The 17303-nt window shown below is 40.9% G+C and overlaps 1 protein-coding gene across 12 annotated transcripts in view; it reads right to left on the bottom strand.

Moving 5' to 3' along the window:
* Positions 1 to 17303, bottom strand: part of NDRG3 (NDRG family member 3) — a 61216-nt gene that overhangs the window by 28048 nt on the left and 15865 nt on the right. For 2 of the 12 annotated variants that reach the window (XM_081149756.1, XM_081149760.1), the window contains exons 2-4: positions 15771 to 15871; positions 5409 to 5444; positions 6 to 71 (exon numbers count right to left, since the gene is read on the bottom strand). In XM_081149756.1, coding sequence (XP_081005882.1) covers positions 6 to 71; positions 5409 to 5444; positions 15771 to 15827 — 159 coding nt within the window. In that variant the 5' untranslated portion in view covers positions 15828 to 15871. Of the gene's footprint in view, positions 1 to 5; positions 72 to 4238; positions 4360 to 5408; positions 5445 to 9176; positions 9203 to 15770; positions 15872 to 17303 lie in introns of those variants that run through there. The other 10 variants (XM_081149761.1, XM_081149763.1, XM_081149762.1 and 7 more) reach the window with 7 other exon arrangements.

Below are 17303 nucleotides of genomic sequence, written 5' to 3'. Positions count from 1 at the left end.
CTCACCTCCATATGGACTTCTATATATATCCTTTGTGACACTGAGTGTGAAGAGCTTGTACAAGTCTCCATCTAAAAATGAGTGTGCAGAGACCCTGGCTACAGAACTGACTCAATGGTCAGGTCATGCAGGGGTGAAGCTGCCAACACCTTTCTGCTTCAACTATTATGTGTTCCACAGGCTTTCTCCAGTTACCTCACCCTGCACCGTAGCATTCTACAGGGTATGACTACACAATGAGTCTGTGCTCAAAGGGCACAGCCCAGGTAGGGTCTAATAGGCTCTGGTCATAGATCTTTTCCAGTATTCTCTGGTTATTTACTGTCTCCAAGGTTATGTACTTGAACATGATCCCTTCATTCTCCAGGCTTATAAAACCTGAAATCACATTGGTCCCCGACATACTTCTCCATCGTGGGCTGTCTCTCAAAGATATAGTTTAAGAGTCTTTTTTAGGGATTTAAGGGTTTAAGATATTACCATTATTTGATAACCAACTTTCATATTTTTTCCAAGTCCTCTTCCTTCAGCTAAATGTGCTGTCACTGGCACTACACAATCTGACTTGTCATCTCTCTCTGAACTCAGTTAAACTTTGATAACTTCATGCCTGTTAGTACTTCCTCTCTCTGGGCAGTCTGAAAGAGTTTAAGTAAACTTGTATGACAACATACTCTTGAAAATGTCAACATTTTTATTAGTATGAAAGTTTATTGTTTCTAGTAAGCAGCTACTATATGAGCCTTGGGTATAGTTTTTATTATTATATAGGAATTTTTGATGTAATACCCCCACCATTACCTTATCTCTGTGTAGGGGTATAGAGTTCATTTGTATAACCTCATTTAACTCCCTAGTAAAAGAATTGGCCTTCACAGTTAGTAAGCCTCCTACCTATCAGTAGAACACATTTTCCTTTTTAAAGTTTTATACTGCATGTTCTTTGACTCTACCCTCAGTTCTCTCCCCTACCTCTTACAACTTTTAGCCTAGTTTAATAAACAATCGTTCAGGCATCTTTTACTCTTCAATGGCCCACACCTTCTCATGAATCATGCTGTTCGTCTGAATGTTTCTTTTTCAATATGTAAAAGTAAAATCTATCTTTTCCCGGTTCCAAGCCAACTCCAGTATCTTTTTCACACAGCCTCAGGTGAAACGAGAAGGAAGTGAAGACTATGTATTATTTTATCCTGATCCAAGCATGTTTTTTTCCATTGCTTTTCAGAGAGTTTGGGGGAGGGGAAAGAATGAGAGAGAGAGAGAGAGAGACATCGACACAAGAGAGACACATTGGCTGCTTGCCTCCTGCACGCGTCCTGACTGGGCTGGGGGATCGAGCCTGCAACCAAGGCATGTGCCCTTGGCTGGAATCACACCCGGGATCCTTGTCTGCAGGCCGGTGCTCTAACCACTGAGCCAAACCAGCTAGGGCTGAATGACTATTAAACCCACACACAACAGCCCATAACACCTTCAGAACATGGACTCTCTAGTAAAGTCCAGGTGGGAAGGGGTCCAGGTATATATGCATGTGACCCCCCCCCCCCGACATGACCAAACCCACTCTAAGCCAAGAATCCTTCCCTGACCTTTTCCCTAGAATTACTGGTAAAGATCTTCTCTTCCCAGTGAGGCTGCTAAGCTGGAAGAATGTGAGTTTGGGGCAGTTGGGAGCCATCAAGCCCATGATGGAACAGAGCTGGTTAGAAAAATAAACCCTCTAGTGACAGGAGAAAAAGGAACTGAGATTAGGGTAGTGATTTAAAACACACACAGCCTGTCCGGGCATGGCTTAGCGGTTGAGCGTCGACTTAGGATCTGGGCGATCAGGGTTCGATTCCCGGTCAGGGCACATGCCCAGGTTGCTGGCTCCATCCCCAGTTGGAGGCGTGCAGGAGGCAGCCGATCAATGACTCTCTGATCACTGATGTTTCTATCTCTCTCTCCTTCTCCTTTCCTCTCTCTGAAATCAATAAAAACATATTTAAAAAATAAAACAAAATAAAACACCCCCCCTATTTTCTATAAAATTCTTTCCCCCACCCCAAATGAGAATAAAGTCACCTCTATCATTAGAACTTAATAGTCAACCTCTCCCTCACTCCCCCAAAACCAACAAAGAGAGGGGCATCTCAAGGAGAGGAACTATGAACAAAGGCCATCAAGAAAGGAAAACTGCAAAGCAGAAGGAGGGGTAGGTCAGCAATAATTCCAGTTTTCCTGGGGGTCAGTGAGGCACACAAAGGGAAGCAGTGGCCAACAGGTGGACTGGGACCACATTCTCATCCTTCAAGGCCAGGCGAGGAACATGGAACTGATCAAGGTCACAGCAGGCGGCTGAATCCCAGCTCTCTCCAAACACCTCTTCTCTATGGAAGGAACTTCCATGATATTTATTTTACTTAATTCTTATTCTTGTAACAATCCCATTCACCAAGTGATTGGAAAGAGTTTAAAGTTGTTTAAACCCCTTTAGAAGAGGCTGGTCACATACATACATTTGAATTATGGTTCTAAAAACCATTCCTCACACTTGGGTTCTATAAATCAGTCCTCTAAAGAGCTATTACATTTTTAAAAATACGTTGTTTTAAAAATTGATTTTAGAGAGAGAGGAAGGGAGAGAAAGAGAGAGAAACATCATTAGTTGCCTCCCGTACACCCACAACCTGGGCATGTGCCCTGACCCAGAATCAAACTGGCAAACCTTTCAGTGCACAGGACAACGCTCAACCAACTGAGCCACACTGGCTAAAGCTAAAGAGCTACTGCATTTAAACAGCGAGCATGAAATTACTCGGCCATTAGCCATACCTGGATTATCCTAGGTGCAAGAATGCCATTCTCTTCTATGAGAATGATATATTCTGGCAGACAGCAGCTTTTTACTCTCTGTTAATATTTACGGCTAGGGCAGAAATGGTATATTTATAATTACATTTTCAGTTAATGGAAAAAGAAAACAACAGTCCTAGCCGGTTTGGCTCGCGTCAGCCCACAGACTGAGGGGTCCCAGTTTCGATTCCGGCCAAGAGCACATACCTCGGTTGCAGGCTCAATCCCCTAGCCCCAGTCAGGGTGAGTGCGGGAGGCAGCCCATCAATGTGTCTTTCTCACATCAATGTTTCTCTCTCTCTCTTTCTTTCCCTTCCACTCTCTCTTAAAAGCAAAGAAAAAAGTATCCTCCGGTGAGGATTGGGGAAAAAAAAAAAAAGCCAGGCTGGGTATGGCTCAGCAGTTGAGCACTGACCTAGGATCCAGAAGATCGCGGTTCAATTCCTGGTCAGGGCACATGCCTGGGCTGCAGGCTCGGTCCCCTGGTGGGGGTGTGCAGGAGGCAGCTAATCAATGATGACCCTCTCATCATTGATGTCTGTCTGTCTGTCTGTCTCTCTCTCCCTTTTCCTTCCTCTCTCTGAAATCAATAGGTATATTTAAAAGAAAACACAAAGGGGCTGTATATTCACCAGTGATATGTACTTGCTGTCATTTTATTTGTATCAAAAATGAATTAAAAGTTATATTTCATGAGGCCAGAACATGTTACTAAAACTTCACCCAAAATATCAAGATCTTTTAAGCCTTAATATTAAAAAGTGATTCATAATTATATTTCTAAAACTCAGTTTCATTTATATCTAAGTATATGTATGCATAAAAAAATCCTAAAGGCTATCTATATTCCAAAATATTAACACCAGTAAACAAGTGATTTTTATTTATTTACTTTGGTAGTTTTAAAATCTATTTTGCAATGAGCTTGTCATTTTTTATATTCCAATTTTCTCTTTTTGGGAGGGGGTGTTTATTTGATGAAAATAAACACTTCCACACTTTCTGGCAGGAGCATACAAATACTATTTCTGGAATTTCTCACCTTGAATTTTACTGTTACCCTCTCTCAAATGATCTCCTAGGTAAATTATATCAAATATTAACAGCACTCAAGTTCAACAGGTTCAACCTAGGATCCAAACCATAAATGAAATCAGGTTAAATTAAAGACAACTAAACCCAAACTTGACTGCTTTCATTCATCAAAAAATAACACGACTTCTTGTTTTTGAGGAAAGGAATAGAGGAAATGGTTTCCTACCAGTACTGGGTTACGTTGTATATATATATAGTACCAAACAGTCACACGGAGAGGTGTTTGGCACTGGGATTCAGAAACCTGTAACAACATAAAGAGCCTGCCCCATACAAAGTGAGTCTCATGTGTCCTGCCAAGGTACCTCAGTTTTATGTACAATTCACCTCCATATAACATCTCAGCTTTGGACATTTCCGGGTGGAAAAGAACAGGCAATGAATTCAGGAAGAAGGGGGTTTTTCAACCCCAACCTCGCCCAATGGTAAGTTAAGAAACCTGGTTCTCAATTTCCTCATCTGTAAAACAGAGATAATAAAAACCGCCTTGTGATATTGCTCCAAGGACTGGAAATGATGTATGTTTAATATCTATAATAGTTACTCAATAAATTATGATTAACTGGTTTGCCTATGAGATAAATATTAATTCTTCCTTTTGATGCTAATGCAATATATTCCACTACAGTTAACATAAAATGAGTATGTAAAAATAACTCTTTGCCTTTGGGTATACAGGTTGGCAGAATCCTGGAAGCAAGGAAGTTGGTTTTCCAAAACCTTCTTTTCCTGCCTAGTACCCTGTGAATCTACTTTCTGCTGCTTCTGACAGCCACTGCTCTGACATCATCCTCAAAACAGGAATTGGACTGCATGGGCTTATAAGATTCCCATTTCCATGTACTTATTCCTTCCTCCCATTTCTTTCAGGGCCAGTCAGTAGATAAAGTAGATAGATCAAGAGTTGCTGGTTCATTTTTTAAAAATTTAAAAATTGGCAATAGAGCTACAGGCAAAAAAAACAAAAGAAAAAACAAACAAAAAAACAGACTAGGAAGAGAACAGTATTATTTAAGAAAATACTAATGAGTCAGGTTGAATTTTGTATTTCTAAATATACAGCCAATAGAAATCTGCATTTTGTATTAATAACACTTGCCTTTTTTTTTTAGAAAAAGATTTTGTAAATCTCCCCTTCCAAACTACCTCTCCCTCACCTTCTCTGCAGTGAGGAGACAACCCTCCATTTGACACCTGTGACTGGGGTTTCCAATATAATTTGAGGAAAGGAGATCTTCATCAAAAAGAGACAGCTCAACCCAGTAACCTACAACCATAAAACAGACAGCTGGCAGACAATTTCTGAATATAATAGCAAATTATTTTAAATAAATTTGATCCAATAACTAAAAGAACATGAAGGAGCCGTGACTGCTATGAAGAGAGATCCACTTCTACAATACCACCAGCACAGGGAAGGGAGCACTACAGAGAACCTGTACACAGCCCTCCTTTGGTGCTTGTGCAGTCCTTACCTGACAGTCAAAGTCCTGGAAGTTTCGTGTACCATTCTGTCAACAGAAGGAAGAAAACACCGTCAGTTTCCCCATGTGGCTTCCCCAAATGTGCAGCAAATTCAGTTCACAGTGAAAGCAGTGCAAGTGTAGTGTCCTGGTTGCCATAAACTAAAATGGTTCTTCTCATCAAAAGGCTTCAGAGGCAGGGTAGGTTCCTAACATGTATTAGTAAAAGGTGAGTTTTTAGAGGTGAGATTACACTTTGGTGGGCTTCCTATGAATATAAAGGAGAGCAGCCTACTTTCCCAAGAAGCCTGTAACTTCTTGCGTCCCTACCTAAGGAGAGCAGTGAGAACTTGCAGGAAGAGGGTAAGACACCGATCAGAGTCTGACAGCAAACTTAAAACCCACAAAGAAGCACCTGGGAGGAAAGGAGTTGGAAACAATCCTGACAGGAGCAAGGGTGGGCAGGAGTCAGTGCCAAGAGCCAGGAATTAAAGAAAGGATTAAGGAGAGAACAAAGATAGATGGGATGGAAGTGGAAGACTTGAAATTTAACGAGGAAGAAAGTGTCATTGGATGGAAAGAAAAACAAAACAGGATTCCTAATACACTGAACTCTCTGTTGCATCCCATAAAACTGCTGATAGGAAAAAGGACACATTACTGACACATTGAAAAAGCAGAACATAACCCTGGCCAGTTTGGCTCAGTGGTTAGAGTGTCAACTTGTGGACTGAAGGGTCCTGGGTTTGATTCTGGTCAAGGGCATGTACCTCAATTGCAGGCTTGATCCCCGGCTCTGGCAGGGGTGAGTGCGGTAGGCAACCAACTGATGTGTCTCTCTCACATTGATGTTTCTCCCTCTCTTCCACTCTCTCTGCAAAGCAGTGGAAAAAATATCCTTGGGTCAGGATAAAAAAAGGCAGAACACAATCAAAAGACCCAAGGGGAATTCACCAGGCTTCTAAAGAGATTTGTATCATAGAAATGTTTGATTTAAAGAAAAAAAACGAGCCCAGTCAGCATGGCTCAGCAGTTGAGCATCGACCTATGATCCTAGGATCCAGGAGATCTCGGTTCAATCAATTCCAGGGCACATGGCGGGGTTGCGGGTTCAATCCCCAGTAGGGGGCCTGCAGGAGGCAGCCGATCAATGACTCTCTCTCATTACTGATGTTTCTCTCTCTCTCTCCGTCTCCCTTCCTCTCTGAAATAAACAGACATATTAAAAAAAAAAAAAAGGGAATGACTCTGAGGCATTTTTGTAGCATTTTAGATGCCAGAGTGCAAGAGTATGACATAAGAGTATAAAAAGGATGACGAGTGATGCGTTTGGGAGGGGAAAAAACCTTCTGATTCGCTTTTTCATAAAGTAAAGCTCCTCCCCTGGAAAAGCATCTTTATTCAGAAACTATGTTATCATAAAATATCTATTCTGCTTACTAAGATTTCCAGGTGTGGAGTTGCTAATAATAAGCACCTTCCCAAAAGCTGCCCCTCCAGAGATCTAGATAGCTGATCACAAGGAAACTAAGTAGTCCCATCCCCCTTCAAGAAGATCCTCTTAGCCCTTGCCAGAGGGCTCAGTTAGTTGGTCGTAGTCACATGCACTGTGCACTGTAAGGTTGTTGGTTCAATTTCCGGCTGATCGAACATGTTGCGCTCTCACATCGATGTTTCTCTCTCCCCCTCCCTCTCCTGTCTTCTCTCTCAAAAATCATTTTAAAAAACCTTTTAAAAAACAAATAAAATGGTCTATTAGAAAAAAAGATTCTCCTCTTAGGAACAGTTCTATATCCCACTGCTGGCAGAACAAAACACATGTTAAAAGCACAGCCCAGTGTGGTATAAAAACACCCAAAGAAACAAACTGTCCACATAAGGAACTAGTAGACCAGCTGGGATGATCTACAGCAGCACTATCCAAGATGGTAGTCACTGGTCACACGTGGCAATTAAAATTAAAATTTTACAGTTTCCTCAGTCACATTAGCCACATTTCAAGTGCTTAGCAGGTACACATAGCTAGTGGCAAATGTATTATTGGGTAGCACAGATAAAAAACACTTCCATTATTGCAGAAACTCATGGACAGCACTGATCTAGAGACAGAAAGCTTTGGAAGGAATAAGGTTATGGATGAGCAGACCTTATTTCTCTAAAGGTGGCAGTAAAATCACAAGAGATTACCAATCACACAGACTACAGATGACAAAGAGGATAGTAAAGAGTGGTAGGGACAGCTAGTCTGAAGTATTCCTGGCATGAAACCAAGTTCACAAAATAAAGTCTGATGCAATCAGAACATGGAAAGACAACAAAATACTGTGCAGGTGGGACTGGGTAGAATATTTCCAAGAAATGCTGCCACTGGTAAAAAGGATTATAGTGTTCCATGGGTCCCACTAGCCCCATAATATGCCTGAGAACTCCTTCAGAGAGATCACTGTTTAATTTCTAATTAGACTATGAGAGCGGAAGGAAGGGCGCTCTCATGGACGAGGGTAGATGGTTTGAGTAGAATATAAATGACCAGACGGTGAGCCCCTGGTTCCTGATTCAACTTGTACCTTCCCCCAAATAAAGCAACAGTCATGAGGCATTCTATGAAGCCCCGAAGCCTCTGAGATGAGCACAAAGGGAAATGCCAAAAGTGGAGATGATTCTTTCTAGAAACCAAAGCGAGCTTTTCTTCTGTTGAATACCTAGCAAAAACAACTACATGTTCTTAATCCAATGTACACAGCTAGACTCCCAGGAGAAAAGGTACTAATAATTCAAAGAAGGCTTAACACTTGTTTTCTTGGCCTTTTTTTTTTTTTTTTAAGAGATGCCAGATACTCTTGGAGAATGGTTTCAGGCTTCATGAATGATCATCCTGGAGAAAGGATATGACTGAGCCTGTCTGACAATATTCAGCATTCAGAGTTTCTGAATGGAGGTCATTAGCTGGGTCCTACTTGATCTGTGGTCAACTGAAGCCACAGTCTTTGAACTCATTGGGCGCATTCTGGAAGGAAGAAGACTTCTCTAGGGCACTTAACTACCTCTGATATTTGAGGTACATGATTCTACTCTAACAAAACTTTTACAACTTTCAAAGTTCTGTGTATTTTCTTTTTTCTTTCTGTCCATTTTAAATATGCCATTAATTCCATATTCAAAAAGATTCTTTCACTAAGCAAACTTAAGTAGATGAAAGGGATTCAAGAAAAAAATTAAAGCCCAGCCAGGTGTGGCTCAGCAGTTGAGCATAGACCTACAATCCAGGAGATCAAGGTTCAATTCCCGGTCAGAGCACAGGCCCGGTTGCAGGCTCGGTCCCCAGCGGGGGGTGTGCAGGAGGCAGCTGATCAATGACTCTCTCTCACCATTGATGTTTTTCTCTCTCTCTCTCTCTCTGTCTCTCTCTCTCTTCCTTCCTTCCTCTCTCTGAAATCAATAAAAATATATTTTTTTAAAAAAAGAAAAAAATTAAAGCCCTAGCTGGTTTTGGTCAGTGGTTAGAGCATCCGCCTATGGACTGAAGGGTCCTGGGTTTGATTTGGCCAAGGGCATGTACCTGGGTTGCAGGCTCAATCTCCAGCCCCGGTCAGGGGGCGTGCAGGAGGCAACTAATTGGTGTGTCTCTCACATCCATATTTCTCTCCCCGCCTTCCACTCTCTCTGAAAAGCAACGGGAAAAATATCCTTGGGTGAGGATTAAATAAAAAAAATTAAAATAATATAATAATTGGGGGAAAGACAAAAAAGAGTAAGTCAAAGAAAAAGATAAATTATTACTGAAAGTTGCGGTCAAGGTAGAAGCCAGCTAAGAGGAGCGTTTCCTGGTGGAGTATCATGCCAGGTGTAGAAGATAGATGAAGCAGCTCCTGAAGGTAAATTAAAAACAAGTAATTCTCTCAAATACAAGCCTGGAGAATAAGCAAAATGGAACTGAGAATAGGTCAGTGAATAAAAAGAAGTATGAAAGGAAGAGGTGTTAAAAAACAAGTAATTACTAGGGAGAAGAAGAGAGATGTAGTTTCCCAACATGAGATCTAGTCAAAAGGCATATATAGTTTCAAAGACAGAAAGCAACAGGTATAATGGAAAGGAAGACAAGATATATAAGACCACAGAACCAACTACCAAGAGGAAGAGATCTGCGGTAAATCTACCTGTTTTGTGAACTTTAGGGGGCAAGGTTGTGTCTGATTCACCACTATATTCTCAGTCCTGGCACTTAGTAAATGCAATAAACTTCATTTTGCATATGTTATCAGCATTCTAAAATAGATACTAAATATGAATAAAAATAAATATCAAAGAGGAAGGATTATATGCAATTGATGTACTAGGAATTAAAGTGGGGAAAAGGAGCTGTTTTAACAGTAAAAATTTTAGAAACAAGCTAATTTTAAAAAACGATTAGAAGATAAAATGTGACATTTCTATTTTTTAAAAAAGGCAATAATTCTTACCAACAGAAAGTGGAAAGGTGGGGAATTCTACAAGCAGAAGGGTAAGATGAGCCTAGAAAATACTGTTTTTCTTTAGTGATAGAGTAATATAATCAATTAACATAAATTAATAAATTAATGTTTTACAATCATCAGCAAACTGTTTTTAAAGAGGAATCTGTTCAAGCAGATAATCCAGAGACAAAAGTGGAAGTTCTATATATATGTAAGTATATGTGTTTGTATACATGTATGTGTGTATATATTTTAATTATCTATATTATTATTATTTTTAACTTCTTTATTAAGTATACCTTTTACTGATTTCAGAGAGAGGAAGGGAAAGAGAGAGAGAGATAGAAACATGAATGATGAGAGAGTCACTGATCAGCTGCCTCCTGCATGCCCCCGACTGGGGATCGAACCCACAACCTGGGCATGTGCCCTAACCGGGAATCAAATCATGATCTTCTGGATCCTAGGTCAATGCTCAACCGCTGAGCCACGCCCAGCCAGGCTTAATTATCTATATTATTAACTTCAAAAAAATACTAATTAAGAAACTGAGACTTCATACAGAGGTTAGATACTTAGATAAACATATGCAGACTGATGAAAAGTACAATTTCAATTCTAAAATAACCTCTACCCTGACAATCAAACTAACATTGTGTGACATGGACCTCTTGCAATAAAAACTCTGTGGGCACCCTGCTAAGTTGTGGCTAAGGCTTGGGTTCTTCCCACTAACTCCCGCTGACCTGACAGAGGGTTGGGAACTGTCTGTCACAGTGGCATCATTATTTGCTTGGGAACTCATTTCCCACTCCAGTCCCACCTAGAGAATTTCTGATAAATGATGTGACAATAACCTCTTAGCTCATTAACAGACACCCACCCTCTAGTGCACAGTAGATGTAGTACTTCCTGAATATTCTTTAATGAAAATGTCAATAAATGTTTTTAATTTTTTTTTTTTAAAAGAAACCTTGGCACTAGCCCTTTGCCTGTTTCTGCTGTAGGAAGGTTATAAAAAAGCTAATCCCTGCCCGGCCGGCATGGCTCATGGGTTGAACGTAGACTTATGATCTAGGAAGTCACGGATCGATTCTTGGTCAGGACACATGCCCCGGTTTCAGGCTTGATTCCAGTAGGGGGCATGCAGGAGGCAGCCGATCAATGATTCCCTCTCATCACTGATGTTTCTATTTCTATCTCTCTCTCCCTCTCCCTTCCCTCTCTCTGAAATCAATAATAAAAACTTTTTAAAAAGCTAATCCCTGAGTTCTCCCTCCTGCCCTCCTCTCCTCACATTTCTAGTCACTAGTAGAAAGAGAAATCAAACTGTAATAGGATTTACCTCACTTCCTACTGTAACAACCACCAAAACAAAGTAAATAACTTGTTTCTGCTCTCCCTACCAAATATTTATCCCCCTTCTTGATATTTTCTCAATTCTGCAGGGTCCAATTATGGCCTCCTACTTATTTTCTCAAGCCTGGCCTCTGGCTTTCACCAGGCTCAGTAGTATCTGAACCAACAGTAGATAGAGGAGGGCAGGGAAAATGAAGCAAAAATCAGTCAGCTCTCCTGCTTGTTATAAGATCTTTTGGGTGAGGAGGTGGAAACTACCAGCTACCAATCTACCAGCAGATTGTGGGAAGACCTCTAGACCCCTAATTCAAGTTGAAGTCAACAGATGTGGGAGCTAGTCCTGGCTTCTACCACTTTACTAGACACTAATGTTGGACAAGTCATATCTCTGAGCCGCATCTGTAAAATGGAGTTAAAAATACTTTTACTTATTTTACAAGAGGTTAAGAGATTAAAATAAGATATTTGTGAAAATGCTTTGAAAATGGTGAAATGTTATTTTTTTTAAAAACACTTCATTTGCCTGTGCAATTTCTGCCCCCAAAGCAAAGATTAAGTGCCAGTGAGTGCTTCTTTTCATCACTGGAGCCAAAACAAGCACACAAAAATTTCCCACGTCTTCATAATCTCAGCCATAGACAAAATCACAGGCACACCTAAATTAAATGAGAAAAATACCAATAAACGACAAGAGAAAAGTTAACACAAGCCTCACTTAAAGCCATTTTGAGACTGCTTTCTCACAGTCACCTCAGGACAAGTTTCTCCATATCAGGCTGGGTCTAGCCTTCTGTTAGTTCCTGGAAGCCTGGAAGAGGAGAGCAATGTCTGGCTCAGAGCATATCCATGAGGAGAATGGGGAGAAAGAGGAAGTGAAGTAATGTACATCTCTAGGCTTCTGTTAAAGAGACGGGGCAAGCCACAGAGGCGACGCCAAACCACCTACAGAGTGAATATAGTGGAAAGGCCTCGGGTTTGGAGTATGGAAGACGTAAGTTTTAGTCCTGGCTCTGCCACTTACTGACAGGGCAAGCTTCTCTCTGTCAGGTTTTCATCTGCTAAGTGAGGAACAATACTATCTACTTCTGAGGGATACTCTAGTGACTGAAACAGAGAAGGTATGTAAAGCACTTGGCACATAAAAGGTGCTTAATAAATAACAGTAGGATAGGTTAAAAAACACACACACAAAAAACCTCCCCAAAACAAAAAGCCTCAAGACATCTATCTATGCCTATTCAAACCTGAAGGCTTATCCTCTAATAGTAGTGGTTCTCAACCGGGGAGAACTTTGCCCCTCAGGAGACATTTGACAATGTCTGGAGACATTTCTGACCATCAAGACTGGGGAGATGCTACTGGCATTCAGTGAGTGGGTAGATGCTGCTAAACACCCTACAATGCACAGAACAGTCTCCCACAATAAGTAATTCTCTAGCCCAAACCATTAATAGTGGCAAGACTTTACAGCAGGCATTCTTAGGCACTCAATCACAGTAAGCTACTTCACCTCTCTTCGCCTTAGTTTCCTCACCAGCAATAGGGGAATAATTGATCTGTGTGTCTCATATCACCAAGCTATTGGCAGGATCAAATGAAATAATGGATGAGCGGCATTATCATCATTATACCTTTCACAATGTATGTACAATTAGCCACTTGCTGGGCAAGGACAGAAGTATTGATGTATTGGAGGGGGGGCTGGGGGGACTAACTGGGGTGGAATTGTTTGTTTGGGAATGCCACCATCCAAAGAGGGCCTCTTGCCAATCTACGTCTGTAAAGCTTCACTGGAGCAGGGGAGCTCTCATGCACAGTGATTGGATAGGACCACTTCTCAGGGAGAGAGATGGAGCATGGGAAATGGTTAGGAACAGCACAGGCATTTCAAAGAGGAACTAATAGATGTTAGAAAGTGAGGCATAGCTTACTTGAATTCTTAGACTGCTTGGGCTGCCTGAGTGACTTAAACAATAGAAATGTATTTTCTCACAGTTCAGGAGGCTGGAAATAGAAGATCAAGACTCCAGCAGGGTTTAGTTTCTGTTAAGAGCTCTCTTCCTGGCTTGCAAATGGTCACCATCTTGCTGTGTCCCCACATAGCAGCCATCTCTCTCTCTCTCCCTCTTCTTTTTTAAAACAGTATGTTTTTATTGATTTCAGGGAGAGGAAGGGGAAGGGAGAGAGAGATAGAAACATCAATGATGAGAATCACTGATCAGCTCCCTCCTGCATACCCCCCTACTGGGGATCAAGCCTGCAACCAGTCCATGTGCCCCGACAGGGAATCAAGCCATGACCTCAGGTTCATCGGTTAACACTCAACCGCTAAGCTACATCGGCCAGGCTCTCTTCCTTTTCTTAAAAGGCCACCACCAATCCTATTGGATTAGGGCTATACTCTTATGACTTCATGTAACCTTAATCACCTCCTTAAAGACCCTATCTCCAAAAAAAGTCACATGGGGGGGTTCAACATATGAATTTGGGAGAAGAGGGGCACAATTCTGTCCAGAGCACTTGGGCACACATCAGACACAGCTAAGGCATCACTGTGACCACAGAGAGGAAGATCCAGAAATTAATGTAATGCTTTTCTACGGTAACATTCACTGAACCTATCCTTTTCCAGATGCTTTCTCTATGAGCTATTCAGTCAATTAACTCCTGCAACTCTTTCGTATAGGTGCCTCTTCAGGCATCCTATGGACTTCCAGGGTCAGGAAAGGGCACTCCTCTCATTTGTGCCCCAGTTCTCAAACATCTGAGACCCATTAGGTCATGGTTTCCAACACTGGTTAATCAGAATCACTTTAGGCACGGTTCTCAATTACAGGAGTTTTTTTGTTTTTTAATCCTCACCCAAGGATATGTTTTTATTGATTATTTTTCAGAGAGAGAAACATCGATGTGAAGGAGAAACATCGATCAGTTGCCTCCTGTACGAACCCTGACTGGGGATCGAATCCACAACCTAGGTATGTGCCCTGACCAGGAATCAAACCTGAATCCTTTTGGTGAACGAACAGTGCTCCAACCAACTGAGACAGGGCAATTATGGAAGTTTTCACAAAAGCTCAACCCCCCCTCCCCCAAAAGCTCAACCATACCCCAGAACAATTCAATCAGAATCTCTGGAGGTAAGACCAAGGCATTAGTAATTTTCAAATCTCCCCAAGCAATTCCAACAAGCAGGACCACTGATCACAGAGGTGTGTGTGTGTGTGTCCTGTTTTCCCCTCAGATTCCAATTTAGTGGAACCCAGGAATCTGTATTTTGAAACAATTCCCTGCTGATTCTGGTGATCAGCCAGATTTATGATAGGTTACTAACCTCCTGAAGATGAACTGGCTACCTGCCTCGTAAGCTATACATAAGCTTTAAAAAAGCAGGTTTTATTTCCTTCCTTCTCTTTGTGGCACATCATTTTTGGGACAGCCCTTCACATGCACCAAAAGACAGTACTTAAAGGAGAGTTTTTTTAAAACATGAGGGGAAAGCAGCAGAAGAAACCAAAGGGGGCTAAATAAAGTGTGCAGCTTGCCAAAGAAAAGAGCAAAAAATCTGGTGAAAGATAAAGGGTTGAGCACAGTGGTGATAGAGAGATGATGTCGCAAGGAAGAAAATGGAGCTGACAGGATTCAACAGCAAATTAATAAAACACATAGTAAGTCAACAGCCGTAGAAGTTGTAGGTGAAGGGCTTTCCTTTGGGCAAAATAAAGGGCAGTTACTTAAACGGGGGGAAAAAAAGGGTAACAGGGAACAGCATCTTTTGGTGTACCCCTCATCCCAACCTCACCCATTTTACCCTCAATCTTCATCAATACTTCCCTCAGGAAAGAATGTCATGCAGTCATTCACACCAAGCTACAAGAGTATTTTAATAGGGGACAATGACAATAAACCAAAAGGAGAGGACTGTAAAGAAAGAATTTCAGGCTCATTTACTGAATGAATAGGGACCGGATAGAAGATAAGCAAGCCTTTCTTTCTTAGCCTTTTGGTAACTTGTATCACATCACTCTTTATTTTGTATATTTCTCTAATACTAAAATAAAAATGAGGTATACTACCAACACCCAGGCATCCCGGATGAAAACCTCCACACTGACAGAAGGGTCCCATCACACTTGACAAACTAGGGAGAGTGCTGCAGCCTATGCACCTCACCAGCCATGGATATTAAGTTTTCCTTATAGAAACTGAAACTCAAGACACTTGTATTCTAAGTCAAACCCCACTTTCATACTTTCTACTTAACTTTGCCTTATTACTTTTCCCCTTAATATCTCTATCTGTGAAACAGGAAAATCTGAAGGATAACTTGATTCAACGTGGCCCATGGAAACAAAGTAGGAGGAAAGAAAAAAAAAAGAGGAAAGGTATCAAAAAGATGGTTGGTTAAAAAATATATTTTAAAAAGTATTCTCTCCATAGAAAGTCAAGCTAAATATGTTTTGAGTTAGTTACTATATAGAAACGAACTAATCACAGAAGAAGAGAGAGTTTAGTGAAAAGAGTAGTCTCTACATTTTAGTGAAAACACAATAGTCTTTACCTTATCATTTAGAAGTGGTTTGATCTCTGTCAGTTGAACATCCTGAAGTTCATCCATGAGGAAGATGAAAATAGAGGATTCTCAAAAACAAATCAATAACTCTGAAACAGAAGAGAAGGAAGTGAAGAAAAGGGCTTAAACTAGGAGTTGGGCCCTGGCTGGATAGCTCAGTTGGTCAGAGCATTGTCCCGATACGCCAAGGTTGTGGGTTCGATCCCCGGTCAGGGCACATACAAGAATCAACCAATGAACGCATAAATAAGTAGAGCAACCAATTGCTGTGTTGTTGTTTTTTTCCCCTCTCTTCCTTTTTCTCTCTCTAAAATCAATTAAAAAATTTAAACCAGGAATTGGAAATATAATAGTTCCATTACATCCATTCATTCAAATATTAGAGGTTAGAATGTGTCACGCACTGTTCAGGGTAAAGACACAGGAAACTAGATAGTTATGGCAGACAGACTCAGAGTGGCCTCTATGATCTCTGCCTCCTGGTATTCACATCCTAACAAAACCCTCCTCCCCCACTGAGTGTGGGCAAGACCTGTGACTTTTGTCATTCCTTTCAGGGACCCAGAGGATGCTAACTGGGAACACTCCTCAAACTATGGACCCCATATGCCAATCATGAGCATCCCAAACATTTGTGCCACTTAAGAGAACACAAGCCTGTAAAATATGGTTCTTTTCTCAGACCCCAGGCACCGTATAAACTTGATTAAGCTACTGAATGCCCAGAAGCTGAAATTTTTCTTTTTTTAAAACTGATTTTTTACAAATATGTTTTTATTGATTTCAGAGAGAGGGAGGGAGAGAGAGAGAGAGAAACATTGGCTGCCTTCTGTACACTCCCTACTGGGCACAGAGCACGAAACCCGGACATGTGCTCTGACCAGGAATCAAACTGTGAAGTCCTGGTTCATAGGATGACGTTCAACCAACTGAACCACACCGGCTGGGCTTAGTTGTTTTTTTGTGTGTTTTTTTTTTATCAGTTACATTTCAAAAGGAGATGAGGTGGCTTGAATCTTTTATCACAAATTTCAACCAGCATATACAACTCTTTTTTTTTACAGTTGCACTTTGACCCAGTTAACTCTAAAAATATTGGCCTAATTGGTATTTACTTGTTGTGTGTTTATTAATCACACTACAAACTGTGGATACTTTTCATTTGTACTTCACTGTTTATCAGTAATTTAAAATGGCTATTTTAAAATTCTTTTTCCTATTATAAAAGCAATACTAAATGTGCTCACTTTAGAAAATGTGGAAACCACAGAATAATGAAAATATATTTTACTTAATCTTTCCATCTAAAGACAACTACTGTTAAGATTTTAGTCTATTTCTTTGTTCTTTTTTCCCACGTAAAATGGTGGTTTCCTGAAAAAGTTTTTCCAACCCATCTGCTTTATTCCCTACTCACACATTTGAAAGCAGGGTACTTCAAGATGTTGATTACTCAAATATGACTCCACATAGGGCCTGTCCAAGAGCCTCAGGGACAGAGGAAAGCCTGAGCTGCCCTCA

The sequence above is a fragment of the Miniopterus schreibersii genome, assembly GCF_964146895.1.
Source record: "Miniopterus schreibersii genome assembly, chromosome: 10".
Taxonomy (NCBI): Eukaryota; Metazoa; Chordata; class Mammalia; order Chiroptera; family Miniopteridae; genus Miniopterus; species Miniopterus schreibersii.
The sequence above is the reverse complement of the archived record's forward strand: the minus strand, read 5'-3'. Positions and strand labels throughout refer to the sequence as shown.